This window comes from Enhydra lutris, unplaced genomic scaffold, assembly GCF_002288905.1.
Source record: "Enhydra lutris kenyoni isolate GAN:26980312 unplaced genomic scaffold, ASM228890v2 scaffoldscaffold30, whole genome shotgun sequence".
Lineage (NCBI taxonomy): Eukaryota > Metazoa > Chordata > Mammalia > Carnivora > Mustelidae > Enhydra > Enhydra lutris.
Window position 1 is genome coordinate 22,657,526 of NW_019154114.1, and position 27,939 is coordinate 22,685,464.

A 27,939-nucleotide genomic window follows, 5' to 3' on the forward strand; every position below is an offset into this window, starting at 1 on the left:
GTTACAATGTAGCGAGGGCGGCGGCGGTCAGGTGAGCGGCGGAGGGGGGGGAGTCTGGGCGGGCCAGGTGAGGGGCGGGGGTGCTGGGGGTGGAGGGAACAGGGGCGCTCGACCCTGGGGGGCTGTCTGGGCCCGCCGCGTCCCGGGGAGCCCCCTCTCCCGAGGGCGCCGGGACTCAGGAACCCGCCCAGGGCCCCCGCCCGCGCCTGATGCACGGTTCCGACTTGCCCGTCCTCTCTGGGGCGCTGGGGGCACCGGGGACCTGCGCTGCCTCCCACCCCGCTCGGGCAGGTTTATTAGCCCAGAGAGGGGCTCCTCTCTCGCCCCTCCCCAACCCCGGGTGACACTGTCACCGCTTCCGGCCGTCCACACGCGCTATCTGTACGATGGGTGAGACCTGCCGCAGATCCCAGGGCTGTGCCACTCTCTGGGAATACCGGGCCTCGGTTTCCTCACTAGGGAATGGCTGGGCGTGGTAGAAGAGGGTATGCTTGTTGTTGTCGTGAGCGAAGTTGCGGGAGGTATGTCTTAGGGGTGGCTCTCTCCTGAGGCCGGCGGTGGCCACTGTGCCAGGTTTCTCTGGCAAATAACCCTTAAAGGGGGAGTAGCTCTGCCCCTGCCCCCCGGAGGGTCCTGCCAGGCCTTCTTCCAGGCACGAGAATATAGGATGTACTTCATCCCCTGCCACCTCCAGGGGGACTTCTAGGGACCTCCAGTTGTGGCTGGGTGAGAATAGAACCGTCAGGAGTGCACCGGAGCTTAAGCCCAAGACCCTTCAGTGCCTGCCTCATGAGCCCCTGGGCTTTATTCTGAGGTTCACTTGAGTTGCTGAGTTGTCTCATCCTACCCTCTCTTCCCTGCCAGAGAAGGCGAGTCTCTAGAAGAGGGCAGAGGTGGGATGATGGATTTCCTTCATTCCTCTCAGTCTTCACCCTTCCTGCCTCTTCCTCTCTGAGACCAAGCCTGAATCTGAGCGCAGGGCTTTCTGAGGGGTGAACCGGGTGGGGTAGGGGTGGGGGGGAGAGGGGGAGTAGGGGGTGGAGCCAAGGCAGCTGCTGTGTAATGCCTCCCCTGGGCGTCTGTGTTGTTGGGACATCACTTGTGTGCCCTCAGAAGTCCTGAGGGAAGTACGATTCTCCAGCTTGGCAGGAGAGAGACTGAGGCTAGAGAGGTCGGATGAGCATGCACCCATTTGCTCATGGCCTCTGTGCTAGGCCGGGAGCTGGCACTGCCCGTAAGGAGGCAACTGAAAGATGCTTTTTCCAGGGGAGCTTCCAGCTCAGAGGAGGGCTGTTGGGAGGGGCAGAGGTGTTCCTGCTTCTAAGCTCCTCTGGCCGTAGTGTAGAGTGCGGGGAGTTTCCTTGGGGTTGGGCCGGCCGTCACGTGATGACAGTGACCACTTGCTTAGCGACAGCTCTGGGCTGTGCGCTCCCCGACGTGTAAGTACAAACCTAGTCCTTCTGCCCACTGCAGGAGCTAGGTAGTCTTCTTATTTGTGGGCAGGAAAATTGGATCACATAGTTCATCACTGGGAAACCCAGAATTTAAATCAGGGCTATCTGATTCTTTTTTAAGATTTTATCTGTTTATTTGACAGAGAGTGAGAGCACAAGCAGGAGAGCAGCAGGCAGAGGGACAGGGAGAAGCAGGTTCCCCACTGAGCGGAGAGCCTGATGCGGCACTCCATCCCAGGACCCTGGGATCATGACCTGAGCCAAAGGCAGATGCTTAACTGACAGAGCCCCCCAGGCACCCAGGGCTATCTGATTCTTACATTACATTACATTACATTACATTACATTACATTACATTACATGTAATTCTTACATTACATTGTTGTTACATTAGTAACAACAATAATAATAGTAAGCTGTACCTGGTACTTATCAGATGCATACTGTGTGCTGGCCAGGATACTTGGAACTTTGTATTAACTAATTTAATCTTCACAATAATCCTGTACAGTGGGCACTGTTATTTCCCCCATTTGAAACATGAGGAATCAAGAGCCAGGAAAGGTTTAGGCATTTGCCCAAGACCATACATGTCAGCTAGGAGCTGACAGATCTGGGATTTGAATAGCACCAATTCATTTTATTACCACAGGGCTCTTGAGGTGATGCCTCAGGATCTGTTTCAGATGTAGGAGATAGAGATCCCTCTCCCGGTAACAGTGGTTAAAGCAGAAGTTTATTTCTGTCTCACTTGAATGAAGCCTGGGGTGAAGGAGCTCAGGGCTTCTATGTCAAACCCAAGGTGGCTACACCAGCTCCAGCCATTACATCTGCATCCCAGGCGGCAAGAGGTAGGAATAGCTGAAGAGGGGCAGTGCCTCCTTTAAAGAAAAATTCCCACGAGATTTTTCTGTTTAAATTCCATTGGTCATAACACAGTCACATGACCACATCTAACTATAGGAAGGCTGGGAAATCGTGACAAACCCCAAATCCAGCTTCCTCTGTGCAGAGAAGAAAAAACATACCTGGACTGTTGCTAAAGCAGTAAGTGCAGATTTTATTTTATTTTATTTTATTTATTTATTTGACAGAGATCACAAGTAGGCAGAGAGGCAGGCAGAGAGAGAGGAGGAAGCAAGCTCCCCGCTGAGCAGAGAGCCCAAAGTGGGACTCGATCCCAGGACCCTGGGATCATGACCTAAGCCGAAGGCAGAGGATTTAACCCACTGAGCCACCCAGGCGCCCCAGTAAGTGCAGATTTTATTGAAGACTCTTGCAGTAGGAGAAAAGAGACCTCAATATGGAACTGCATTCAACTCGGAACACAACACAAGCAAGTGAGAATTTATAGCCAGGGAGCAGAGTAAAATCAGCAGGTGGAGATTTGCTGAGGGGACACATCAGGGCTGAGTGGGGACTCTGGCTAAACCAACCTGCCAGGATCTCTTCTGAGGGCAGGCTGGGGTGATCAGATGTCACCTGGGGATGATAGCAGATTTGAGGGTGACGGGGTATCAGGGTGGGGAAGCTCCTGCTGAACTGACGGAGCGGGGTTCTTGCTAGAACCAGATGTCACAGGAGGGGCCCAGGTGGCCTAGGAGAGGCTTCGGGAGCCTGACTGCAGCCTGGTCAGGCACAAAATCTTTCTCACCACTAGGAAAGATGGGGTGAGTGAGTCCTGGCATAGCTGGGTCTGTCCTGCACTCTGGGTGCTTCCCAGGACACTGTGATTCTGTTGTTTGGAGAGGCACTGGTCGTCAGGGCCCAACCACCCTGAGTGATCTGCCCAAAGCTGTCAGCTATGAGAGAGAGGAGGCTTAAGCCCATAGTCCATGGCATCTGTGTCCTCTCCTGTGCTGACCCAGGTGCTGGGTTCTGCCACATCCCCACCGCGGAGGCTGAACAGGTAGGACAGGTCCCACAGTTGGTGTGGGAGTTTGTTTGTTTGTTTGTTTGTTTTTTAAAGATTTTATTTATTTATTTGACAGACAGAGATCACAAGTAGGCAGAGAGGAAGGCAGAGAGAGAGGAAGGGAAGCAGGCTCCCCGCCGAGCAGAGAGCCCGACGCAGGGCTCGATCCCAGGACCTCGGGATCATGACCTGAGCCGAAGGCAGAGGCTTTAACCCACTGAGCCACCCAGGCGCCCCGGTGCGGGAGTTTCTGACCCAGATGCCCGGCAGCCAGCACTGGGTGGCACTAGGGATGACTCTTGTCAAGGCTGTCCTCCCTGGGATCCATTGTCTTTCTTTTGGAGGGAGTGAAGATAGGAGTCATAGGCCTGTCTTTTATAATCATGAATTATTTTAGACTAAATAGGTACAGAGAAAGCATAATTAACACCCGGCACTTTTAAGAAAAACAATCGACTTCCTATGAACTCATGTCACCTTGGTGGCAGAGAAGCTAAGGAGGTGGGAGGACCTGGGAAGTGAATCAGTGTCTCCAGTCAAAGCCCCTTTCTACCTTTCAGGAGCCTTTAGCTCTGTGAGTTTGGCCACTTGCTGAGAGACGGGCCAGTGGGGAGTGAGGCATTTCCTATTTCCTGAGATCCTGAGGTGTGGGCCATGCACTGACTTGGGCCACACAGAGCCTCAGTGGGAATCCAGGCCAGTGAGGTGCGGTGCTGGCCTACATGATGCTTGATGAGCATTCCGGAGCCTTCTCCCCATGCTGGCAGAGGTGTAGGGCTCCCTGGGCACCAGGAAGATGGGCCGTGCCCAAGGCCACAGTGCAGGTGGGAGAGCAGGCCTGCCCCCCAGCATTGGCTCCTAGTGTCCAGCACTGTGACCTTTGACAATTGTCTCTGATGGTTCTGCTCCACTGCTGTGGTTTTGGGGTGCTCTGACAGAAAAGGAACACCTGTGCTCAGGTCCAGAAGTAAGGACCGGGAGTCCTGGGAGGTGTTGTCTCATGGGAGTGGCCACGCCTTGCCTTCTCAGCAGTGAGGACATGGCTGGACTGGGGCTGAATGGGGAGTCCTGGGAGGGAGGGGGCCTGGGTTCCAGATTGGCCGGGTACTCTTGGGGTGGTCACGTCCCTCTCCTAGCTCTGTTCCACTTGCGTGCCCCCCGTGGGTCTCTGTTCCTGAGGGGAAGTTACCACTGGGGCCCAGGTGAGGGGGCTGAGCTGGTTGGAGGAGGGGCAGAGGATGGCAGCCACAGTGTGGGGGTGTTCCACATGAACCCTCCTGGGGGAGGGAAGGAGGCCAGACATCCCCTCTGGAACCCTAGGAACTCAGGAAGGGGGTGGGAGTGCAGTGAGTCTAGGAGCTCATCTAGAGGCTCATCTCTGTCTGTCTGTCCCCCCATCCCCGCCCCCACAGGTGGGATGCTATGGAATATGACGAGAAGCTGGCCCGGTTCCGGCAGGCCCACCTCAACCCCTTCAACAAGGAGCTTGGGCCACGGCAGCATGAGCAGAGGGCCAGCAAGGAGGCCCCAGAAGTCACTTCTGAAGGTAGGTGCTGGGGGAAGGCCTGAGTGGCCCCCCCATCCTCTCTTCCTAGCTCCTCCTGTGGAGCATGCTGGCTTTCCCAGGTAGCTGGGCCCCTTACTGGCCACTTCCCTTTCCTCCTCGGCACAAGCTACATTCTGCCTGTTCTGTGGCCCCATTAGGACACGCTCTCCCGAAGGCAGGGATCTGATCTGTGACTGTCGTGTCACTGCTGCGTCCCAGAGCCCAGCACAGAGCAGGCACTCACTCGGGGAATACTTGGGGAAGGAACTCAGAGCTGCACTTTGGTCAGGGAGAGGATGGAGTGGCCTGGACGGAGGCCCAGCTCCTCGGGGGATCAGGAGGTGGGGCTCTGAGAGCTGCAGAGGCAGCCAGGGTTTTGGGGGTGTGTGTGCGCACAGAGATCTCCTGGAGTCCACACGGGGGTCCAGAAATTCTGTTGTGAAATTCGCCAGCAGTCTTGAATCCATATATGCATGTGTAAGGTGTGCCCTAGAAATTGGAATGTTTCTGTGTCGTCTGGGTGGCTCAGTCCGTGGGGTGTCTGACTTGGGCTCAGGTGGTGATCCCAGAGTCCTAGGATCGAGCCCCCCCTCCCCTGCTGTGGGGAGTCTGTTTATGCCTCTCCCACTCCCTCTGCCTCTCCCCCTGCTTGTGCTCTCTGTCTCTCTCTCTCAAATAAATAAAATCTTAAAAAACAACCAAAGAAATTGGGATGTTTCTCTAATACTGTTTTGTGGACCTCTCTCAGCACCATGGGTATCCACCTCATCTTCTTGGTTTCTTTTTTAGATTTTATTTTTAGATTTTTTTCCCACCTCATCTTTTAGCATGGCTCTCTCTTACCTGTATAGGGTTAGGGTTCCTTTGCCAATGCAAACACAGCAGGTACCAGGGTAGGGCCTGGCAGCCCTCAGCATCTCCTGTGGGCTTCTCTGGCCCCAGCCTACTCCTGGGGGAGAGGCAGGTTGATCTTCCTTTCTCTCTCTGCTGCCCTCCACACCCACACCCACTGCAGAGGCCCTGCCCGAGCTGCCCCCTGGAGAGCCAGAGTTCTGCTGCACTGAGCGAGTGATGGATCTTGGCTTATCTGAGGACCACTTCTCCCGCCCTGTGGTAAGGTTTGGGCCTGGGGTTAGAGGGGGACTGGGGGAGCCCCTAAGGCAGGAGCGGCTGGGTATATCCTTGTCACCCCGTCCTCGGGGAGCAGGACCGGTCCACCTGCAGGGGCTCCTGGGCCTTGAATCTGAGACCTAATGACACCTGCCCCCCATCTCCAAAACCTGGTGGGGAGCCAGAGAGACCAGCTGACCTGGGGTTTGGGGCCCAAAGTTGCTCTTCTGGTTTGGGGCCGTCCCTATCCCCACATTCCAGGTCAGTGGGAGGCAGACATGAGGGTTGGCTCCCTCTGGGTCCTGGGGAAGCTGTGGCCACGCAGCAGGGTGAGGGAAGAACCACAGGCCACTCTCCTCAGTTCAATTTCTTGTTTTATGGAAGCTTTTCCTTTTTTTAATTAAAGGGCTCTAATAATCTCTTTTAAAAAGTTTGAAAATCTTTTAATTTTATGCAAAGTATCTTCAACTTTTATTTGAGAGAAACACAGAAACATCCTAAGTAATTGAAATAAAAAAAAAAAAAGGTTCACCCAGAAGCCCCCGGTTCTCATTTACTTATTTTGTATTTGTGTTTTGTACCTTCACTGAAGAAATTTTTGCTCCCCCGCTATGGGCCACACACCGAGTTTCCAGAGTAGGGGTATCTCCTGCTCTTTGCCTGGTCTCCTGGAGGCAGAGGTGGGGGTCCCGAGGGCAGCTCTGTCCTGTGCCCTCTGCGAGGTCGGCCTCAGCTACTCTGCTCCGACTTGAGCCCGGCTTCCTTCCCTGTAATAGCAGGGTCCCGAGCCCAGGGCCTTTGTTGGGCCCTGGCCCCGAGTCCTTGTGAGGTGCTGCTGCTCGGGGTGCGTGGGTACCTGGGGCATCTCTGGGCTAGGTGATTAAGCTGGAGGCCACTTCCTGTCCTTCATGACAGGCAAATTGTCCTTCCCTTGGCTTTCATCCAAGAGGAAGTTCTGTAGACATAAGCAAAATAGCACAGCCAGAAGAAGGATAGGGTTTCTAAAAGAAAGAAGAAGTTGTGTTTTGGAAAACATCCTGAATTAGGTTTTCAGAGGCCCATGAGTGGCCAGGTCCCGCTGGTGGGCAGGTGGCACAGGCTGGTTCCTACCTGTGCTGCTAACTTTGTGGGGCCTTGAGCAAGTCCTCAGCCCCTCCCTCTGGGCTTCTGTTTCTTCATGGAGGCCGGTGACAGGGTGGGGGGGTCTGCCCTGGGCTGGACCTCCATGTGGAGAGCAGGCAGGGTGGGCCTCTGACACTGTCACCTGCCTCCCCCCGCCCCCCCCCCGCCCCGGGCAGGGTCTGTTCCTGGCCTCGGACATTGAGCAGCTGCGGCAGGCCATCGAGGAGTGCAAGCAGACGATCCTGGAGCTGCCCGAGCAGTCAGAGAAGCAGAAGGACGCTGTGGTGAGGCTGATTCACCTCCGGCTGAAGCTCCAGGAGCTGAAGGTGGGCACTGACCTGCCCCGCCCCCCATGGAGGACAGAGGGGGCCCTTCACCCCACAGGCAGGCTCTCCTCTGTTAGTCTAATCTGGCTTGGCCAGCGCAGGGCACAGGCCCACCCACCGGCTCAAGTGCATGGGGTCAGTCCCTCCCTGAGCCTCAGGGCCTAGAGTTGGGGGGTGGGGCGGGGACTTCCCGAGTGTTTCACGAAGGCGACAGCAGTAAAGGTAATGCATCCTGGAGGCCCAAACGCACAGGTTTGCCTTGACCGTGGGTGCTCTTTAACTTGCTGGCACCGTCCCTGGGAATTAGAAAGCACAATATTCATGAAGGCACAAGGAAGGCTTTGGTAACAACACACCCCAAAATACAGTGGCTTAAAGGAATGACATGTAATTTTACTCATGTGGAGACCCTGTAGGTGACCGAGGGCCCACAGGGCAGCTCTTACTGCTTTGCCAGTCCTTGTGGAGATTCTAAGATGGCCCCCTGTCACCTCTGGGTCTGTACTTAGCAGGAAAAAAGGGTGGGAGGGGAGGGAAGGCGTTATCACTCCTGCGTACACACCCTTGACGCTCACATCGTCCCAGGATGGCATCCCGGTGCAGGGAAAGTCAGACTGTTGTCCGGATGGTCCAGGCCTGACTGCTCACTGGGGAGTTCTGTTGCCTAAGGGAAAAGAGGGTGTGACATTGGGGGAAACTCACCATGTCTGCTATAAATGGTACCTGGAAGAAATAAGTAAAAGGGTTCATGGCAAGGAAAAGGAGGTGCAGCAGGCTCACCTGTGACCCCTCCCGGGCCTCTCTCCAGGACCCCAATGAGGATGAGCCCAACATACGAGTCCTCCTGGAGCACCGTTTCTATAAGGAGAAGGGCAAGAGTGTCAAGCAAACCTGTGACAAGTGTAACACCATCATCTGGGGGCTCCTTCAGACCTGGTACACCTGCACAGGTGGGTGCCCCGGCACAGGTGTGTCAACACCCAGACCCGGCAGCTCTGGGTATGTGCGTGTGACTTCTGTGCAGTGTACTCAGTGTTTACTGAGCCTGATGGACTGACTACCTGGGATGAAACAAGGGACAACAGACTCAAACTCCTTTCTTTACCAGCCTTTCCTCCACATTTGGCTCTCTAGTATGGTGGCCACAAGCCACAGGTGCCTCTTCCAATTTTAGTTTAAACCAGTTAAAATAAATAACTACTTCATTCCTTAGTTATGCAGTCTCAGTAGCCATGTGAGGCTGGTGGCCACTGTGTTGGACATTTCTGTTTTTGCAGAGAATTCCTGTGGATGGTGCTGTTCTGAGTGAGCTTGTGGTGTGTTAGACAGTATGGTCCACTGAAGAAAAACAAGGAAAGAAACAGTGTGGGTCAGGCAGTGTGATGGGTGTGACTTTAGGGTGGAATGAAAAGGCATCATGTGACATTTAAGCAAAATTTGGAAGTCTGGGAGTAAGCCAGGAGTATATCTGGGGAAGAATGTTCCTGTGGGGGAGGTGTGTGCCGAGGCCCCGTGGCTGGTGTGTGGCCATTGTCTTCAGCGTGGAGCAGAGAGAAGCGTGGCTGGGGCACTGGGTCTGAGAGGAGGCTGGTCAAGGTGGGCTCAGAGGGGACCAAGGGCTTTTCTCTAAGCGCACAGGGGGCCACAGGTCGGTGCTGGACATGCCCGGGTTTTATTTATTTTTTTTTAAAGATTTTATTTATTTATTTTTAAAGATTTTATTTATTTATTTGACAGAGAGAGTGAGAGAGAGATTACAAGTAGGCAGAGAGGCAGAGAGACAGGCAGAGAGAGAGGAGGGAAGCAGGCTCCCCCCTGAGCAGAGAGCCCGATGAGGGGGTTGATCCCAGGACCCCGAGATCATGACCTGAGGCGAAGGCAGCCACTTAACCAACTGAGCCACCCAGGCACCATGCCCGGGTTTTAGAAGGACCACTCTGGGCACTGAGCTGAGCATGGCCTGAAGGAAGGAGTGTGGAGAGCTGGGGGAGGATGCTGGCTCTCTGATCAGGGTGGAGTGTTTTGGGTGAGAAGCGTGCGGGTGTGGCACTCGCTGGAGAGCTGGAAAGAGGCATAAAAGGGAAGTTGAGAAGATGTTACAAATTTTAGTCTCAGCAGGTGGGAAGATGGAGTCAGTACATTTGAGGTGAGAAAACCGTGTGTGGGAGGCGGGTTTTTGAAGGAAGAGCGAGAATTTCCCTCAGACGGAGTGATTTCGCTGCCCTTGAGGCGTCGAGGTGGGAACAGTAGTCTGGAGATGGGGCGGAAGGTCTCCTCACACCCGCTGGGCAAAGCTTGGGATGGGGACTGACAAGGTCTCTGACATTTTGGGACCTACAGGGGGGCCTTGCAAAGCTCTCAGAGTGAGATGGGAATTGGGGTAGAGCTGAAGGCCGGTCTGGGCTGCTGGATACCCCCCACTTCTGAAAGGCACCCTGTTGCCCCCCCACCCCAGGATGTTATTACCGATGTCACAGCAAGTGTTTGAACCTCATCTCCAAGCCCTGCGTGCGCTCCAAAGTCAGCCACCAAGCTGAGTATGAGCTGAACATCTGCCCGGAGACAGGGCTGGACAGCCAAGATTACCGCTGCGCGGAGTGTCGGGCACCCATCTCCTTGCGTGAGTGCCCCCGGAGGGAACAGGGTGCGGGGGCAGGGGCTATGGTAGGCAGGGGTAAGAAAATTGGGTAAATCAGACAGTGAGGGGCAGCTGGGCTCCTGGGGCTGGTGTCCTGCTCTCTTTCCATGGGAAGGGGCAAGGGGCTGCTACTGGCATCTTTTCACTCCCACTCAAGCAGACTGAGGTTCCAGCCCAGGTCACCTGGGAGGACCCCTAGTGTTGGCCTGCACTCAACCTTCTGTGTGGCCCCATTGTCACAGAAAGCCTACCTAGATGGGAAAAATCACACAGTATCATTAGTGTGCCACATGTCAGAGATTTATTCATGTTAATTTCTGGGGTCCTCTCAGCAGTCCTGCAGTGGGGGTCCTATTATTGTTCCATTTTATTGACGACAAAACTGAGGGCAGCAGTGTGCCCTGATCTGCTTCAGGTCTCGTGGCTGAGAAGACACTGTGTCAGGTCTGGAGGGCGGAGCCTCCCAGGTCATCTGCCTCTTGCCCCATATGCTTTCCACATATTGTGTGGTTCCTAAGCTGTCAGGGACCCCGAGGGCAGCCCTGACTTTGTAATGACCCGTCACCGTGACAGGGGGCGTGCCCAGCGAGGCCCGGCAGTGTGACTATACGGGCCAGTACTACTGCACCCATTGCCACTGGAATGACCTGGCGGTCATCCCTGCACGAGTTGTGCACAACTGGGACTTCGAGCCGCGCAAGGCAAGGCAGGGGAGCGGGATGTGTGTGTGGAGGGAGGGTGGCAAGGGTGGTGTAGGGGCCGGGGGTGGGGGGATTGGGGCTGGGAGGGGAGGAGTTGGAGCCCCAAGAAGGGAGAGCCAGTGCTTAGGCCTGGCTTAGGCTGGGGGCCATAGTACTGGGGGTGCATGTGCAATGCTGGGGGTGCCTCCCCTCGCCCCCAGGTGTCCCGCTGTAGTATGCGGTACCTGGCTCTCATGGCGTCTCGGCCAGTGCTCAGGCTCCGGGAGATCAACCCTCTGCTGTTCAACTATGTGGAGGAGCTGGTGGAGATCCGGGTAAGGCGGGAGGGGGCAGGGGTGAGGGTGCGCCGCGCTATCCCCATGTGTCCTGGGAGCAGAGGGGGGATGCCCCCTGCTAAGGTTCGGGGGGGACCCCTCAGCTGTCCTTAGGGTTCAAGATCCTAGAGCGGTGTCCAGTCACATATGATACAAGGCCCAGAGGCAGTTTGGAAATTTTCTTTTTACTCTTTACGAAAGTAAAAAGCAGGGTGCCTGGGGGGCTTCGTCAGCGAAGCGTCTGCCTTTGGCTTAGGTTGTGATCAGGTCCTGGGATCGAGCCCTGCGTCAGGCTCTCTGCTCAGCAGGAAGCCTGCTTCCCCCTCTGCTGCTCCCTCTGCTTGTGTGCTCTCTCTCTCTCTCTCTCTTTCTGACAAATAAATAAATAAAATCTTAAAAAAAAAGTAAAAAGCAGGTAAAGTTAATTTAGTAGTATGTTTTATATTACTTTGTATATCCAAAAGATGATTTCAACAGAATCAGCACACAACATTATTCTTTTTCTCTTTCGTACGATGTGTTTGAGGGTGAACGCTGCTCGGGCAGCCCTGGCCTGGAAGCCGTGGTTCAAACTCGAGCTTGGCTGGAGCTCTCAGATCTGGGACCATCCTGGGGGCCGTGAAGGCCCCATCTGTCCCCTCCCGACCTGGAGTGCCTGCCCCCTTGTCCCCCAGTGTGCCATGGTGCGGGCCTGCCAGGGTTGCCGTGGCAGACCTCCCCTCTCACCCACAGAAGCTGCGCCAGGACATCCTGCTCATGAAGCCCTACTTCATTACCTGCAGGGAGGCGATGGAGGCCCGTCTGCTCCTGCAGGTCAGGCCCCTGGCCCCGGAGTGGGAGCTGGGAGTGCAGGGGGCGCAGGCAAAGGGGACACAGAGATCCAGGTCTCTTTCCGAGCTTGCGTGTGTCTCCCATGCTCTGTCCCAAGGAACCCCAGGTCTTCAGCGAGCAAACAGGCATTCTAGCCACAAAAGTGTTCCCGGATTCTGTCATGGAGGGGAGCGGGTGTCACCCTCTAGCCCTTGCCTGGGTCTCCATAGAGTGCACCAGGCGCAGTACTGTTCAGGAAGGACTGACCACAAACACACTCTTCAAGGCTCCCCTACTATTGGTTCAATAAGCATTCATGGGTATTCACTGTTCTAGATCCTAGGGAGCAGGAAACAAAACAGGCAGGAATCCGTGTCCTCACTTCAGGTGGGGAAGAAAAATAAAGAGTCAGGGGGTGGTGAGGTCTGTGAGCAAGATAAAGCCGGGAAAGGGAGATGGTGAACAGGGTCAGGCCCAGGAGGAGCTTTGGCGTGCTGGGCAGAGGTGTGGGGTACCCAGCGTGCTGAAAGTGGGGTGCCTGGGGGAGGCACCATGAGGCCCAGAGCCCGACACCACCTGTTGCTTCCCGTGAGCTCCCGGGGGCCTGGAGGATGGGCGGCTTGGTTGGGGGAGGGGGGTGGGCCGCAGAAGGGGCCCTCACCCAGTGTTTGGCGTGGCGCTTGCTGGGACCCACAGCTCCAGGACCGGCAGCATTTCGTGGAGAACGATGAGATGTACTCCGTGCAGGACCTGCTGGACGCGCACACGGGTCGCCTGAGCTGCTCCCTCACGGAGACACACACGCTCTTTGCCAAGCACATCAAGTTGGACTGTGAGGTGGGCAGACCGGGGACCTGCAGGCTGGGGGCATCTTTCCCTCTACTCCCAGTCCCTGGGGCAGGGAGGGCGGGCAAGCCGCTGGGCCCCGTGTGTCCTCTGCCTCAGGTGCCCTCCACAGCTGGCACTGACCTGCCCTCCACGCCACACTGTTGCCCCCAGCGGTGTCAGGCCAAGGGCTTCGTGTGTGAGCTCTGCAGAGAGGGTGACGTCCTCTTCCCCTTCGACAGCCACACGTCCGTGTGCACCGACTGCTCTGCTGTCTTCCACAGGTTCGTGTGGCCCGACCCACCCCTAGGCCAGGTGTGCGTGTTCCCAGTAGGCAGGGAGGGACGGAGGGGTGGGGGGAGGGGTGACATTTGGGGGTCAGTCTTTGCTGCCTGATTTTTAGAGCCCTTTGCCTTGATCCTAGATGTGGGGTTAGACCCTAATGTGTGGGATTAAATTAGAAGTTCCAAGGGGGAACAAGCCCCTCTGGGGCCAGGGAGGGGTGCTGTGGCCCAGACCCTGGTGTACGGGTGCTGTCTGCTTCCCTGCTCCAGCAGACGCGCACTGTAGCGGAGGCCAGGGGGCCCTCGACTTTCTGGTTCTGGGCAGCCCCAGTGTCTCGGTGGTTTTTTTAAACATCCCTAGGCCCAAAGAAATACCTAACGTTTTTATTAACTACTTAGGTTCAAACAATGTTAAGTATTTGTGACAAAAAGACTTAGGGGATGTTTGGAAAAATAACGACATAGGTTGGAAGAGTGATCAGTACAGTTACTAACGTAGAGTGGGCCTGCTGGACCCTGCACGGTGCCTCACACTGGGCTCAGATGGGCGCCTCCCATTGCTGTCCACGTGGATTTCCATCGGGCACCTGCTGTCCGCCCCAGCGAGCACTGCTGGTGCAGCCTGGGGCTGCTGTCCCAGAAGGGACTGGAGTGAAAAACGGGTATTCCAGGAGCAGCAGTCCCCAGGACCCGGTGCGCACCCCGTGCCCCAGGTGAGGCTCTGTGTGGTGGTGGAAAGACCAGGCAGGGAAGTTGAGACACGGAGTGCTCCCAGCAGATGTCGGATGGTAGCCGGCTGGCAGGTGCGAACCCTGCAGCAGGGGCCCACCCTGAGGCCCTGGACCCAGGCCTGGGGGCACTGTGTGCAGACCTGGCTTCTGCCCTCTGGGAGAAACTGCCTCCATGTGCCCATCCACAGAAGGGGGAGAGAATGGCCTGACTTAGGAAGTCCGGGAAGGCTTCGAGGCAGTTTCACGTACAGAGCCCAGACCCTTGCTGGGGCTGACCCCACCCTCCCTGTCCCCAGGGACTGCTACTATGACAACTCCACAACGTGCCCCAAATGTGCTCGGCTTACCTTGCGCAAGCAGTCGCTCTTCCAGGAGCCTGGTCCAGAAGTGGATGCGTAGAGCAGCAGGCGCCCCTCCCAGGCCTTTCTGGCATTCAACCTGCCAGTGATTGCCAAAGTCAAGGTGTTTCTTGTGTTCTGGAGACCCCTAGGGCCCAGCCCCAGACCTCTCTCCGGTGCTGGGCCAACGGGTTGTGAGGACCATCATCCCTGTCCCAGGCACTTGCTGGGACTGGGGGCAGCCTCGTGGGGCTCTTTGCTGGGTGTGATGCTGGGAAGGCGTGGGGTCCATGAACAGGGAAGTGGGGAGAGGCTTCTTACCGCCCCCTGTGGCAAAGAGCCTTGAGGAGGCCCTTGGGGTCAAGGCCGCTGGGCTTTGGCCACCCTGAGAACCCCTAAAGGGCTTTGGGGGAGTAGCCAACAAGCCCCGGGAGTGCTGGCTGCAGACACCAGGTGTGGCCCGAGTTTCCTCTGCAGTGGATGGTTTGGATCTAGCTGGAGGCCCCCATCCCCTTCACCCTTTGTGTGGGGACTTGTAGGTGGCCCTAACTGGGGTTGTTCACGACTGTCTCCTGAGAGCCCTGCTCCTGCCTCTGAAGGTTCTCTCTCACTGGGTTCTCCGACAGGGCCCATCCAGGGGGTTCCCACTTCCGTACAACATGGAAGGACGGGGGCCGTGAGGTTCTTCCCCCTGGGTGGACCAGCCCCCGCTCCTCCCTTTGTGCTTATTGTGGTGCTCCAGGCTGGGAGGCTGGGGGTCTGGTGGAAGAGGCTGTCCTCCTTCCCAGCTGGGAGTAGGGACTGTGCCCCTGGGGGAAGGTCTAGGTTAGGCAACAGGGTTGGCTGCAGTCACATCTTTGCTGGAAGGGCTCCCTGTGCCATCTGAGGGCTCCGGACAGCTCACAGACCACCACCAGCCACTGGTCTTTTGTTTGGGGGCCTGAGGTCGGGCACTGGGAGTATTTGCTCAAGGGAGCTTTGGGCAGGGATCCCAGAGCATGTGCAGGAAGACTGAGGATTGGATGCGGAAGGTCTTGTACCCCTGCTGGCAAATGGAACCCCAGGACAGAGTGTGAGAATGCCCAGATCTGTACCGCGGGAGCCACTGTCGGCTCAGTATTTGCGGGGCTGTTTTGTGCTTCAGAGGCCCTGCCGTGGTGGGGAGGTCTGTGGGAAGAGAATGTTCCATGGGGTGACTCTCATCTTTTGTGCCCTCTTGCCTGGATTGTGCATGGCTGCTGATGTGCACAGGTGACGGCACGGGTGGTGCTGGTGGAGTGTAGTCCCTTGGATGTCTGTCACCTTGGACTGGTGGCACAAAGGTCAGCTTAGCTTGCTGGCTGACAAGAATGGTGGATAAAGACAGTGTCCCCTCCTTGCTTCTCTGCACCATCAGAAAGCCTCCCATGGTGGCCCTGGGCAGTCCTCTAGTGGTGTGTTCTGATCTGCCTCGGGGTGACAGTGAGAAGCAAACACTGGAGAGGTTGGACCAGTGACAGGTCCCCGTCCTGCTTCCCCTTCCTCTCCAGGGCTGAAGGGGGGCTTAAGGGCCAAATGCCCTTTTCCTACACCCCCAAGTCTGCACATTTCTCACCACTGTGTTCCATTTCTGTCACAAGGACATTGGCTGTTCCTGTATCTCCTGTGTAGCAAACATCACATTATTCCAGTTACAATCACCGTGTCCGTAGCAAGCATTAATAATACACTGGTGTCTGCTGGACAAAGAGTTGGCTCCCTTTTCTTTTGACCAAGCCCATTTCCTCCTTCCCAATGTTTCCACTTACCCTGTTGGAATGGCAAAGTCTTTAAACAAAGTTGTGTGCGGGTCTTGGAGTCCACAGCACGGTACAAAGACCCCCAAGACCCAGTCTGCATGGCCCGTCCTCCACAGAGAGCAGCAGGGGTGTCCCGCCATGATAATGCCGCGGCTGCTGTCTCATTAAATCCGTGTTCTCTACACTCTGGTGCGTGTGGTGAATTGGGGACAAGGCACAGTTTGTTGACACGCAGCCCAAGTGCAGGCTTTGGAAAAGCCCAGTCTTCCCCATCCAGTGGGGTCAAATGTGATCTGTTCTGGGCAGAAGTTCTTTTTGGGAATCAGAGGGCCAAGTTTGTGGCTCCCTGTCAGCTCCATTTCTGTGAATGGTGAGAACACATACCTTGTGGGGTGTTTAGGGTCTAGGAAGCATTGAGCACGGGGCCTGGCATGCAGATAATGCTCGGTCTTCTAGAGTCCTCATTGTGGACTCTCGTTAACCCAAGGCCGTCACCGAGAAACTGGATGGCCGTGCAAGTCACAGGACCAGCCCCCGGCAGCCTCCTGCACAAGCTAAACCCCAAAAAGGCCCTCACTGCAATTTAAGACCATTCCCGTGGTCTTCAGGAGGACCATAACTGCCTCCCTCCCAGATTGCCTTCGAGCTCCTGTGTACATTGTTTGCAGAGAAATATCTACAGTTGTGACCAGGATCTCAAAGGGACCATGACCCAGAGAACATGAGTCTTCTGCTTTAGGACTCTTTGGACACCATCCCCACCCAGCTACCATTCAGATAGGCTGACAGACTGCAACTCTGCCTGCGGAAAGCGGAGAGCCGCATGAACAGTGCGGGCCGGCTGTCTGCGGGCCTGGTGCCGGCATGTGTAAGCACACGCCCCCATGACAAAGGTATAGAGCTACACCTGGGGTACTCCAGGAAAGATAAAGTATACTGTCTCTCTCTCAGGTGATGCCATAGTGTTTTTCCCATTTGTATTTTGACAAACTTAGGTTTACAGAAACATTGCAAAAACATTCCCATTTACTCACCTCCTGGATTCCCTAAATACTAACATTTCCCATTTGCTATATTCTTTTTTTCAACCATTTGGCCATCAGTTGCAGAGATCATGCCCCTTGGCCTGTAAATACTTGTGTCTGCTCCTCCCAAACAAGGGAATCACACAGCCACAGCTCAGTTCTCCCCAGAAACTAACACTGACATGATACCGTAGACTACAACAAAATTTATTCAGATTTTGCCATTCAGCTGGTAGGTATATTTCACTGTCTTTATTTTGGAAGGGTGCGTGACACGGATACCTTAAAAAAACACAAGCTAAAATTTTTTTTTTCTAAGAATTTATTTGATGGGAGCGGCACGAATGGGGGAGCAGCAGGCAGAGGGAGAAGCAGGCTCCCCACTGAGCAGGGAGCCTGATGTGGGGCTCAATCCCAGGACCCCAGGGTCATGACCTGAGCCGAAGGCAGACACTTCACTGACTGAGGCTCCCAGGTGCCCCACAAGCTAATTATTTTGAAGGATATTCTTCAATGTGGATTTTTCTGATAAGATCCGGGCTTTGCACTTTGGGTGGGAATTCCCTGAAAATGATGCTGTGTCCTCAGTGCACTGTCTGTCCCACTCCTGGAGATGCTGGTTTTCATCGGCTCGTCTCCTGTGTCCTGATCTGTTCCTGTCACCCTGTGGGCACCGCACCTTCCAGCACTGTAAGCTGTTCTTAGCTGCTTTGCACTTAACTGGTCCTGGTCCTGAAACCAGACATTTCTCCAAGAAGCCCAAAGGCTGGTTGGTGGAGAATGGCGGCTGTGGGGTGTGATGTGTTCCAGGGCTCAGTGCTTCTAGGTCCTTTCAGCAGACAGCTAGAAAACTGTACTCTGTACGTCAATATCTTGTTCTTCAGAAACATATTAAAAACCATGAGTTCACACGGATACTTCTAATTGCAAAGCTACACCACGCAATTCTTTCCCTTTTTCATATTTGTGATTCCCTTCTGGACAGAAACCTGGCTTTGTTACCCATAAATATTTATTTGCTCAACCCTAGAACACAAAGTACGGTCAGCTTTGCCAACCTATGCCTCCGTGAAAACACAGCTTACTAACTAGAGTTTAATAGTTGTTTAGAGTTCTGGCTTGGCTTTAGCCTGAGGGCATATAGTCAAAACACAGGGTATTCAAAATGGACTTTGGGGTTTCCCCCTCTTCACTGTGGGTATGGAGTTCATGGGAAATATGGCTCCGTTCATATACTCCATTTGGATTTAGTTCCCTGCTTTACTTGTGTGATACATTAACATGATTCTCACAGTCTGAACTTCACCAAAGGCCAGGGCGCCCAGCTGACCCAGTTGGTAGAGCCTGTGACTCTTGATCTTGGGGTTGTGAATTCGGGTCCCACAGTGGATGTAGAGATTACTTAAAAAGAAAACCTTTGTTTTTAAATATTTTATCCATTTATTTATTTAAGAGAGAGAGAGAGAGGGAACACGTCAGGGAAAGGGGCAAAGGGAGAGACAGAAGCAGGTTCCCAGCTGAGCAGGGAGCCCAACGCGGTGCCCAATCCCAGGACGCAGAGACCATGACCCAAGCTGAAGGCAGATGCTGAACCAGCTGAGCCGCCCAGTTGCCCATTAAAAAGAAAATCTTAAAGGAACGTTATGAAAGGCCTATCACATTCCAACACCCCCCATTCCTTTGCCCCTTTCCACTCCTTCCCCCACCAGGTAACCAATCTCTTTAGTCTCTGGTTTCTCCTTCCTGTGTTTCTTTTTGCAAAAACAAGTAAGATACATATATTATTTCCTTTCCCCCCTTCTTTCTTTCACAAAAACGGCAGGTACTACTCTCTTGCCGGTTGCTTTTGTCAATTATTAGTATACCCCGGAAACCACTCCTGGCAGTTCTTCCTCTGTTACTGGTGCTACCATCTCTTACACCTGTAGTCCCTAGTGTGTAACAGCCATTAGATGTTTCAGTACTCTGCTACAGATGAATATTCAGGCTGTCTCACTTTTGCAGTTACAAACAAGCATGCAATGAGTAACCTGTGCACATGTATTTTCTCTGGTTGGCAGTGTATCTGCGGGGGTCTAGGAATGTCTAGCACCCCTCCATAAGGGCCATACCAGTCTGCACTCCCATCAACAATGTTTCAGATGCCTGTTAGCCCAGAGCCTCACCAACACAACATGTAGTCATACTTTCTTTTTTTCACTATTAGTAAGATGTCCGTGTAGCTTTAATTTGCGTTTCTTTCATTATGAATGAAGTTGAACTTTCATATCCTTCAAGATCTAATTTATAGACTTATGAATTATATTCTTGGTCCACTTTCCTGTTGGATTTTTGGTATTTTCTTCTTCTTAATCCTAAGAGTTCTTCACCTGTCAGGGATATCAGCCCATTATCTGTGAGATGTCGCCACTATTTTCTTCCAGTCTGTCAACTGCTTTTGACTTTGTTTGTAGTGATGTTTCCTCCGTGAAAAAGTTCTTTTGTTACATTTTTATATGGTCAAATTGATGAAATTTTCTTATTTTATCTGCATTTTAAGGCAGATAATTTCCCAGTGACCAGGTCAAAGAGGCGGTCATCTATGTGTTTTTGTAGTATTTGTATGGTTTCAATTTTTACTTTTGGATCCCTGACCTGTTTGTTCATTCCTTTTTTTTTTTTTTTTTTTAAGATTTATTTATTTGTCGGACAGAGATCACAAGTAGGCAGAGAGGCAGGCAGAGAGGGTGAAGCAGGCTCCCTGCTGAGCAGAGTGTCCCACGCAGGGCTCGATCCCAGGACCCGGAGATCATGACTTGAGCCGAAGGCACAGGCCCAACCCACTGAGCCCCCAGGTGCCCCGTTTGTTGATTCCTATGTATCCCGTGAGGCATGGATCTAATTTTATGTTTTTCTAAATGATTAACCAGTGGCCTAGCACCATTAAAAAAAAAAAGTTCTGGGCTTTCTATCTTATTCCACAGGTCTGACTACTGCCCTGATTTAATAATCACAGAAGTTTTATAGTTTGCTTTCATGTGCAGAAGGGCTAGTCTCCTCTTTGCATTATTCTCTTTTTGAAGAAACATTTTCCTGGGTAGTCTTGCATGCAATTATTCTAAAGTACATATTTGAATGAAATTTTAATGACAGAATTTGATACTGTCAAGCGTCAAAATGAAAACATCAGGAACAGTTTCCGGGGATGTAAGGCATCTTAGAAGTCGAGAGGCGTGGCTGGGCCTCATCCCCTGGGGTCACCCTGTTACTGCCGGCTTTCTTCTGACAAGCACGTGGTTGCACCACGGAGAAAGGACCTAGGAGAGCTGCTCTGAGCGCTGCTCTTCTCCCTGTACAGTTCCCTGTAGCAGTTAATTGCCTCGCTGACTGCTCTTGAGACTTGCAGTTTCCACTTGTCACCAGGGCTGTTACTGGCAAGGACTCGCAAGCCTGCTTCAAAATGTGAGAAGGCTGCGGATAGCTCTCCTGTAGTTAGCTGGCGCAGGGCGGGCGCGGCATCTTCACTCTCCTCCTCTCCCGAGGGCTCCTGCTCCAGCTGCATCAGCTCCTCGTTTGAGAGATCGTCCTCCTGAGACCTCAGCAACCGGTCCACATCGGCTTCTACAACCTCTTCAAAAGCCATGTTCCGGGCCAGGGTCACAATGTTCTCTTGAAGCTGTGCAATGTTATCTGTTTGGGAAACACTCTGGAACTGAACACACTCCGGCCAAATCTTCTTCCACACACTGTTCATTGTTGCCCGTCTGAGCTCCTCCCAAGCCACTGCAATGTTGTCTACAGCATCCATGATGCTGTAGTTTCTCCAGAACTCCCTGATCATGGCTGTGTCCTCTCCATCTGTTGCTTCTAGGATGTGCTCAAAAGTTCTTCTCATGTAATGAGCTTTGAAAATAGAGGTTACGCCTTGACCCATGGGCTGGACCAAGTCGGCGGTTCTGTCGTGAAGATATTCGACTCTTACGTTATCAGACAGATCACCCAGATTTACCGGGTGGCACGGTGCATTATCTAGGATGAGCAGCGCTTTGTTGGTGAGATGATTTTGGGCACAGTATTTTTCTATGGCAGGGCAAAAGAAGTATGTGAACCATTCCTGAAAGATGGTCCTGGTTGCCCATGCCTTTTTGTTTGAGCGCCAGATCACAGGTAGATTGGGCTTAGAGTACCCTTTCAGAGCCTTGGGATTTTCCAAGTGGTACACCAGTAAGGGCTTCAGCTTAAAGTCCCCAGCTGCATTGCCACCAAGCAGCAGCATCAGGCGGTCTTTGGAAGATTTAAAGCCTGACTCGGCTTTCTCTTCCACAGAAATAAACATTCCTTCAGGCATTCTCTTCCAGTAAAGCCCTGTCTCATCGACATTAAAAACTTGCTGAGGGCTGTACTCACCTTTTTCGATGATGCTTCTAAGCACTTCTGGATACACGTCCTTGTGTCCCGGCGCTGTGCTGCTCACTGTGAAGTGGGGCAAACCGTGGCGCTCCTTGAATCTCACAAACCACCCTTTGCTTGCACTGAACTTCTCTGCGGGAGACCTTCCGCCTCTTTCACGCTGCAGGTCATCAAACAAACTCTTGGCCTTCTCCTGAATGATGGTGACACTCAGGGGCACGTTTCGCTGGCTCTGGTCTTCAAGCCACACGTGCAGCAGGCGCTCCATGGTCTCCATGATGGCACTTCGGTGGCGAGTCAACCGGGAGGCTCTCAAGGGAGTAGCTACCTGTGAATTTGCTTTGATTTTTTCTTTATTATCTCGGATTGTAGCCACGGTAGAAACAGCGAGGCCTAAGGCCTTTGCGATCTGGCTGAGCTTTTCACCCACTTCAAATCGTCTTAAGACTTCCAATTTTAGGTCCAGGGTAATTGCCTTCCGTTCCCTTTTGGCATGTGGGATGACCGCTGCATTCAGGGGCCTTTTCCCAGGCATCTTTGCCTCCAAAATGCAGTAAAATCACAGCAGTCTCACGTGCCAGTGTGCTCGTGGCTACTCTATGCTCCGCGGCTAAACCTGGGAGAAGAAATGTGCTGCCAGGAGGCGCAGGCAGGAGCCATGACAAGGTCGGCAAAGGCCGGCCGGGCCCGCTGTTGCAGAAACCGGCTGGCTCCCGCTCGACGGGCACGCAGGCGGCGTGGGCCTGCGGTGTCGGGGCGTCCACTTGGCGGGCAGCCGGTCTGCAGGAACATGAGAGCCTGGCGGGTCCCGTGACCCGAAAACAAGTCGGTGAAAGGGGCTAGTGCGGCCCGGCACAGCCCGAGTCGGAGCCCTCGTCTGAGGCGCGCATGGACGCGCAGCAGCGGCCGGGGACGCGGGCCGGAGCGTGGCTGTTCTCTGCGCGGCCGTGAGCCGCGTCCTCTGGAGGACCCGGGAAGTCTGTGTCCTGGGAGGCGCCCGGCCGAAAATCAGTCGGCAGTCCCAGCATCCGTCCCCCTAGCAGGTCGCCGAGCTTTCTGCGCGCCACCGCCTGGGTGGGACAAGGCAGCGCGCGCGTTCCTGTCCCTGAAAAGTCACGTGATAGCGTCCGCACGCGCGGAGAGGTCCCGCGCTGGCGCCGGGTCCTTACTGCGCACGCGCGAGGCCTCCGGCGCGCGGGGACCGGCTCGGGGATGGGGCGCTGTGGTGCGCCAGGGCGCGCCCGGGCGGCGCGAGGTTGGGGGCGGGGACTGTCTCACAGGCGGGGGGCGGCGGTGGCCCGAGACGCGGCAGGACGGCGAGCCACGGGCGTGATGGCCCTCGGAACAGCCTAGCAGGTGAGCAGGGAGGTTCTACCCGCCGGTGTCCGGCGGCGGCGGGTGGGCGCTTAACGCCGCGGTGACGCCATCCGGTTTTGCCGGTCGTCCCGGGGTAGGGGTCGTGGTGACGCCATCCGGCTGAGCCGGCCGCCCAGCTGGGGGGTGGGGTGGGTAAGGGCCGCGGTGACGCCATCCGGCTGCGCCGGCCGTGCCGGGGTTAGAGGCCGGGGGAACGGAGGAGCGGGCTTAGCGGCGGCCACCCCGGCAGCCTCCGCGGGCGGCCCCCTTGTGAGTGTTAAAGTCCGTCTCACGCTGGAGAGGAAGTGCAAGACTGGAACTGGCCAGGGGCTTTCCTCCCCTTGCCGTTCAGGTCTGCCCTGCTCCGGCGCCTCCGCCTCCCGGGACTCCAGAGCGTGGGCCTTTCCCGGGCCTAGAGACGAGGAATAGAATGCCGTGTTTTAAGGTGGTTCTAGTTCTTTCTTTCTTTTTAAGATTTATTTATCATAGGGGCGCCTTGGGGGGCTCCGTTGGTGAAGCGTCTGCCTTCGGGTCGGGTCATGATCCCGAGATCCTCCGATCGAGCCCCGCGCCGGGCTCCCGGCTTGGCGGGGAGCCTGCTTCTCCCTCTCTCGCTGCTCCTGCTCTCTCTCTCTCAAATGAATAAATAAAATATAAAAAAAAAAAAGATTTAGAGAAAGCAAGGGCAGGGGGAGGCAGGGGACAGAATCTTCAAGGAGATGCCCCGCTGAGCGAGGAGGTTGAGGCAGGGCTCCCTCTCAGGACCCGTGAGATCATGACCTGAGCCGAAACCGGGAGTGGGTGGCTCTGCCGCTGAGCCACAGGCGCCCGCGTTCTGTCCTGTATTGATTGATGCAGCCCGGGGACAGCGATCCCGGTGACTTAATTTTTTTCCTAATGCACAAACACGGAGTTTCTGAATTTTGGTCCAAGAAAAATATCGTGGTTGTCAGACAGTAGTGAAAGATGAAGAAGGATTTCAGGGATTCATTTTCTGTCCTGGCTTCAGTAGTAGACGTTTCCCTTTCATCCCTATTCATTCTGGAGGTGGTGCGAGTCAGTTTTGTCTCTAGAAATATCAGTGACAACAGAGCCTTTTACCTTTGGCATCTCAGCATTGCAGAGGGCTGTTCTGGTTCAACCGTGGAAGTCAGTAGCTGATGTACCACACACGTGTGTCACGAGTCACTGAACTTCTGTGGACCTCATGGAAGTCTTAGTTATGAAGCAGCTTGGATGATCTTGGCGTTTTTTCCACAGACTGAGTCATTCATCTGTTGAGCATCAACAAGCTGGCGACATCATGGTCTACAGGACAGGCAAGCGCCCTGCCGCATGGGCTGCTCTGCCTTATTTGTAGACTGAAGAGGGTGTGCCAAAGCTGGAGATGCAGTCGCGATCTGCTGTGTAGTTAGAAGAGGAGCCCTAGCATTAACACTTCTCAAGGGAAGCTTATGTTCCGGAGGCTTCCATGCAGGTATTTTCTCGTTGGTGATCTTGCTGTTCTATCCCTGCTGTACAAAAGGAGAACCAGAGAAAAGCGGGTCCCATGGCGTGTTAGGTGGTTAAATGAGGTGCAAAGGGAAAGGAAGTAGAAGAAGGGAAGTAGAAAACGAAGAGAAGGTAATGGAGAGGGGTGAATGCCATGTTATTTGAGGTGGACCATGACCTGAGCTGACGTCAGAAACAACTGACTGAGACCCCCAGGGGCTTCCCCATCTGAATTTTATTTATTTTTAAATTTTTTATTATTTTTCCATCTGAATTTTAAAAGACGCAGATGTTACCATATGGTTTCACTCGTGTGGAACATGAGGAATGGTGTGGAGGACCACAGGGGAAGGGAGGGAAAACCAGATGGGAGGAAATCAGAGAGGGAGACAAACCGTGAGGGACTCTGGAGTCTGGGAAACAAACTGAGCATTAGAGAAGGGGGGGCAGTGGGGGGATGGGGTGACCAGGGGATGGGCATTAAGGAGGTCACCTGTTGTGATGAGCACTGGGTATTTCACGCAGCTAAAGAATCGTTGAACACTACGTGAGAAACTAATGATGTGCTGTATGCTGGCCAACGGAACGTAATACATACATAAAGAAAAGCCTCTGATAAGAGATAGCCGCAGAAATGCTGGCTCTTCGCGGAGGTTCTGCTTTTCCTGGGTGTTGTGCTGAGCTGCTGCTTCTGGTGTGCTCCCGCGGACCACGCAGATGCCTTTCCCACCAGGACCGGCTTTGACTTCACCCACACAGAGGTCCGGTGGTGGAGTGTGAGGATGGCGTGTTTGGTTGATGTCTTTCATAATGTCTGAAGAAGGAAATTACAGTTTGATGAAGCTGTTGTCGCACCGTAGAATTGTGTTCTCTTGTCCCACGGGGGTGTTCCCTGGGGATGACAAGGATTTCCGCAGTCTGGTGTTTTGGGGGCTGGTGTTGCCATGGGACTTTTCAGTGGCTGGATTCTGGGAAGGAAATCACCTGGAAGCACGTCGTGCGGTGGTCCCTGGCAAGAGGTCTGGCGAGGGGAGTTTACAGTCTGTTTACCCCTGTGGTGTGTGCACGTGCATGTGCTCTGCAAGTTCTAGCCCTGAGAAGCCCCAGCCTTGGGGTATGGACGAGACACCCTTGGACTTCTTCCAGGAACTACCTTACTGAACACTGTCATGCCCACTTTCCTCCCGGGTGCATGTCCCTTTCACACCACGGCCTGACTTCCTCGTTCCTTGGCTGTGACATGTCGTCCTGCGCTGCCGCCCCCAAGCAGGACAGACCCGACTGTCGACTCCAGGCTCTGTGCGGGCTGGCAGCGCCTTCCGCTTCTCTGGGGTGCTGAGCATGGGCGAAGTGAGTGTAAACCTCAGGGGGAGCAGAGGGCTTGGTCCACCTTTGCCCGCTACCCTAAACACCACACTGTTAAGATCAGGAATCCTATGTGATGGTGTTTGTAGGAAACCATGGTTTCCCACCAGGCATTACGGTTGAGGTCTTTGTTGTCTGTCCACGTGTCTGTCCTCAGAGAGGCCCTTGCTCCCTACAGGGGAGGGGAATGGTAGCTGCCACTCCTGTCTCCCAAGGGCCTGCCTCCTGCAGGAGAGGAGGGGTGAGACAGGGGTCCTCCCCGTCTGTGTTCTGGATGGATTCCAGAGTTCCGCTGAGGTCTGGCACGGCTGACAGTGGCTTGCTTGTTCTGAGGCACAGGCCGAGGACTGGAGGGTGGAGTGTTCCCTCCCCGGCTTGCCTCATGCAGTCCTGTGCTCAGTCCCTCTGGTGCACAGTGGTGGCAGCCTCTCCCCAGGCTCCGTCCACGTGCCCTCTCCCGCGTACTTGGAGGAACTGTCGTGTGGGCTGGGAACGTCCAGCCGGGAGTGGGGGGCTTGCTGCACTGTCTCCCGGCCCTCTGCCCCCTCCGGAGTTGTGATCTCACAGCGTGTCCCAGAAGTAAGGAAATTTCCGCACAGCCACCCCTGAGCCCTTGACGCGTTTCCACGCCCATGATCTGGAACAGATAGCCTTTTGTGAAGGGCTTATTTGGGAATGAGAAACTACAGTATCCCGAAACTTAAGCAGCAATCTTTGATTTAAAATAGCTTTGCTGTTTTATCTAATTAAAATATATTTCATGCCTATGACAAAAAATATTTGGGAAATAAATAAAAGTATAAAGAAGGAGCATTCTGCACTAAGTGAGGGTGAGCTTTTATTGTGACCCTCCTTGCCTGTTTTGTCCCCTGCGTCCCAGGCTTCCCCATGTTGAGCTGTACACACAGATGATAGTGTGCTGTGTTGGAGAAATTAAGACAGGTCACCTGGGGAGTGATCCAGACAGAAAGAGACTGGAGCCTGAGGGGGGCTGTGAGGATGCCCCCAGCTCTTGTCTCATGAGTGTGAGGGTTGTTGGGGTCTTACCTCTTGGGGAGTTTGTGTCAGAAGCTGAGCTGTTGGGTTTCTTTGAGGACCTTCTTTCGCGAGTACTAGGCTTTACAATGGACCATTGAGCTTTGTGGGGTAGTCATGAGATGCTGGAGCTGGGAACACGTCCTCATCACACAACCCTGAGTATTTACTTACTTTTCAGAAAGAGCTATGTTGTAGTGGTTTGAGATGCTTTTGAGAGCAAATGAATAGCAAAATGAAACGGGGCACGCCCCTGAACTGTGTCTTTGAAGAGCTTCCCAGAAGGGCATGTCTGCTTGTAGATGGCTGGGGGTAGCTTGTGGGCCTTTGGGACCGAATTTTCCTTCTCCCTGGCACTGTTTTCTTGTGGTGGCTGCCATTGGGCGGACGGAAGGTTCCTGAATCCGCTCTGGCTGTAACATGGCACCGTACTTAGTGTAAGACTGTTTGCATGCCTTTTGGATTTTTATTTTTTTTATTTTTTATCTACTTATTTTTATTTTTTTTTAAGATTTTATTTATTTATTTGACAGAGAGAGAGAGATCACAAGTAGGCAGAGAGGCAGGCAGAGAGAGAGAGAGGAGGAAGCAGGCTCCCCGCTGAGCAGAGAGCCCAATGTGAGGCTCGATCCCAGGACCCCGGGATCATGACCTGAGCCGAAGGCAGAGGCTTAACCCACTGAGCCACCCAGGCGCCCTGCCTTTTGGATTTTTAAAAAATACATATTTATTTGAGAGAGAGAGATGGAGAGAGGGAGGGAGGGGGAGTGAGCACGAGCCAGGGCAGGGGGCAGACTCCTTGCCAAGTAGGAAGCCCAGTGCAGGGCTTGATCCCAGGACTGTGAGATCATGACCTGAGCCGTCCACAGAGGCCTTACCGACTGAGCCACCCAGGCACCCGGCAGTATGCAGTCTTAACGCCTGGACATACCAGGCTTCCATTCCTGCTCCTGAATTGGTTTCTGTATATCAAAATGGAAATAGGTTCATATTGCTGGCTGAAAGCGTTCCTGTTATGAGGAGAGTGACAGCCGACATCCATCTGTCTGCCGAATACAGGCCACGACAGAGCTGTGGGCTGTGCCTGTAGGCTGTGACTGAGCATGGAGGCCCGTGGTTAGCTGCTCAGTGCCCTGTGTGTCACCTCTGCTGTTCTCTGTCTTACATGGACAAACGGTTTGTGCCTGTCATTCCTGCCCTTGGGACAGCATCTGAGGTGAGGGGCAGGTTCAGGGGTAAACGGTCCTGCAGTAGGGTGTTTTTTGTTTTTGCTTTTTAATTTTTTAACTTTAATTTTTATTTTTTTCTCAGTTCAGGTTTAATAGAAACAACAGAAGATCAGAAGTGTTGCCCTACTACTGTACATCGCAGTTGGCCTGCCCTGTA

At 54.1% G+C, this 27,939-nt stretch overlaps 2 protein-coding genes across 15 annotated transcripts; one reads left to right on the plus strand and one right to left on the minus strand.

Annotated features, from left to right (window-relative positions):
• On the plus strand, positions 1-27,936 carry LOC111152810 (differentially expressed in FDCP 8 homolog). 14 transcript variants are annotated; one of them, XR_002640949.1, is made up of 14 exons: positions 3,055-3,363; positions 4,782-4,915; positions 5,931-6,028; positions 7,324-7,473; positions 8,282-8,423; positions 9,929-10,093; positions 10,685-10,812; positions 11,013-11,126; positions 11,859-11,939; positions 12,633-12,773; positions 12,936-13,045; positions 23,923-24,139; positions 27,613-27,769; positions 27,870-27,936. XR_002640949.1 is itself a non-coding variant. In XM_022511462.1 (12 exons), exons 1-12 carry the CDS (start codon positions 3,290-3,292, stop codon positions 20,054-20,056), a joined length of 1,344 nt encoding a protein of 447 aa, XP_022367170.1. In that variant the 5' UTR covers positions 3,055-3,289; the 3' UTR covers positions 20,057-20,106. The 14 variants fall into 14 exon arrangements, 9 of the variants coding, with proteins under 9 accessions (XP_022367169.1, XP_022367171.1, XP_022367170.1 ...); XR_002640948.1 differs by having other exon boundaries at positions 27,865-27,922; XR_002640950.1 differs by lacking the exon at positions 27,613-27,769 and having other exon boundaries at positions 27,870-27,929.
• On the minus strand, positions 20,154-22,527 carry LOC111152809 (CENPB DNA-binding domain containing 1). The gene has a single exon (XM_022511455.1). The coding sequence runs from the start codon at positions 21,839-21,841 to the stop codon at positions 20,162-20,164; it is 1,680 nt and encodes a 559-aa protein (XP_022367163.1). The 5' UTR covers positions 21,842-22,527; the 3' UTR covers positions 20,154-20,161.
• Positions 27,937-27,939: the final 3 nt, after the last annotated feature.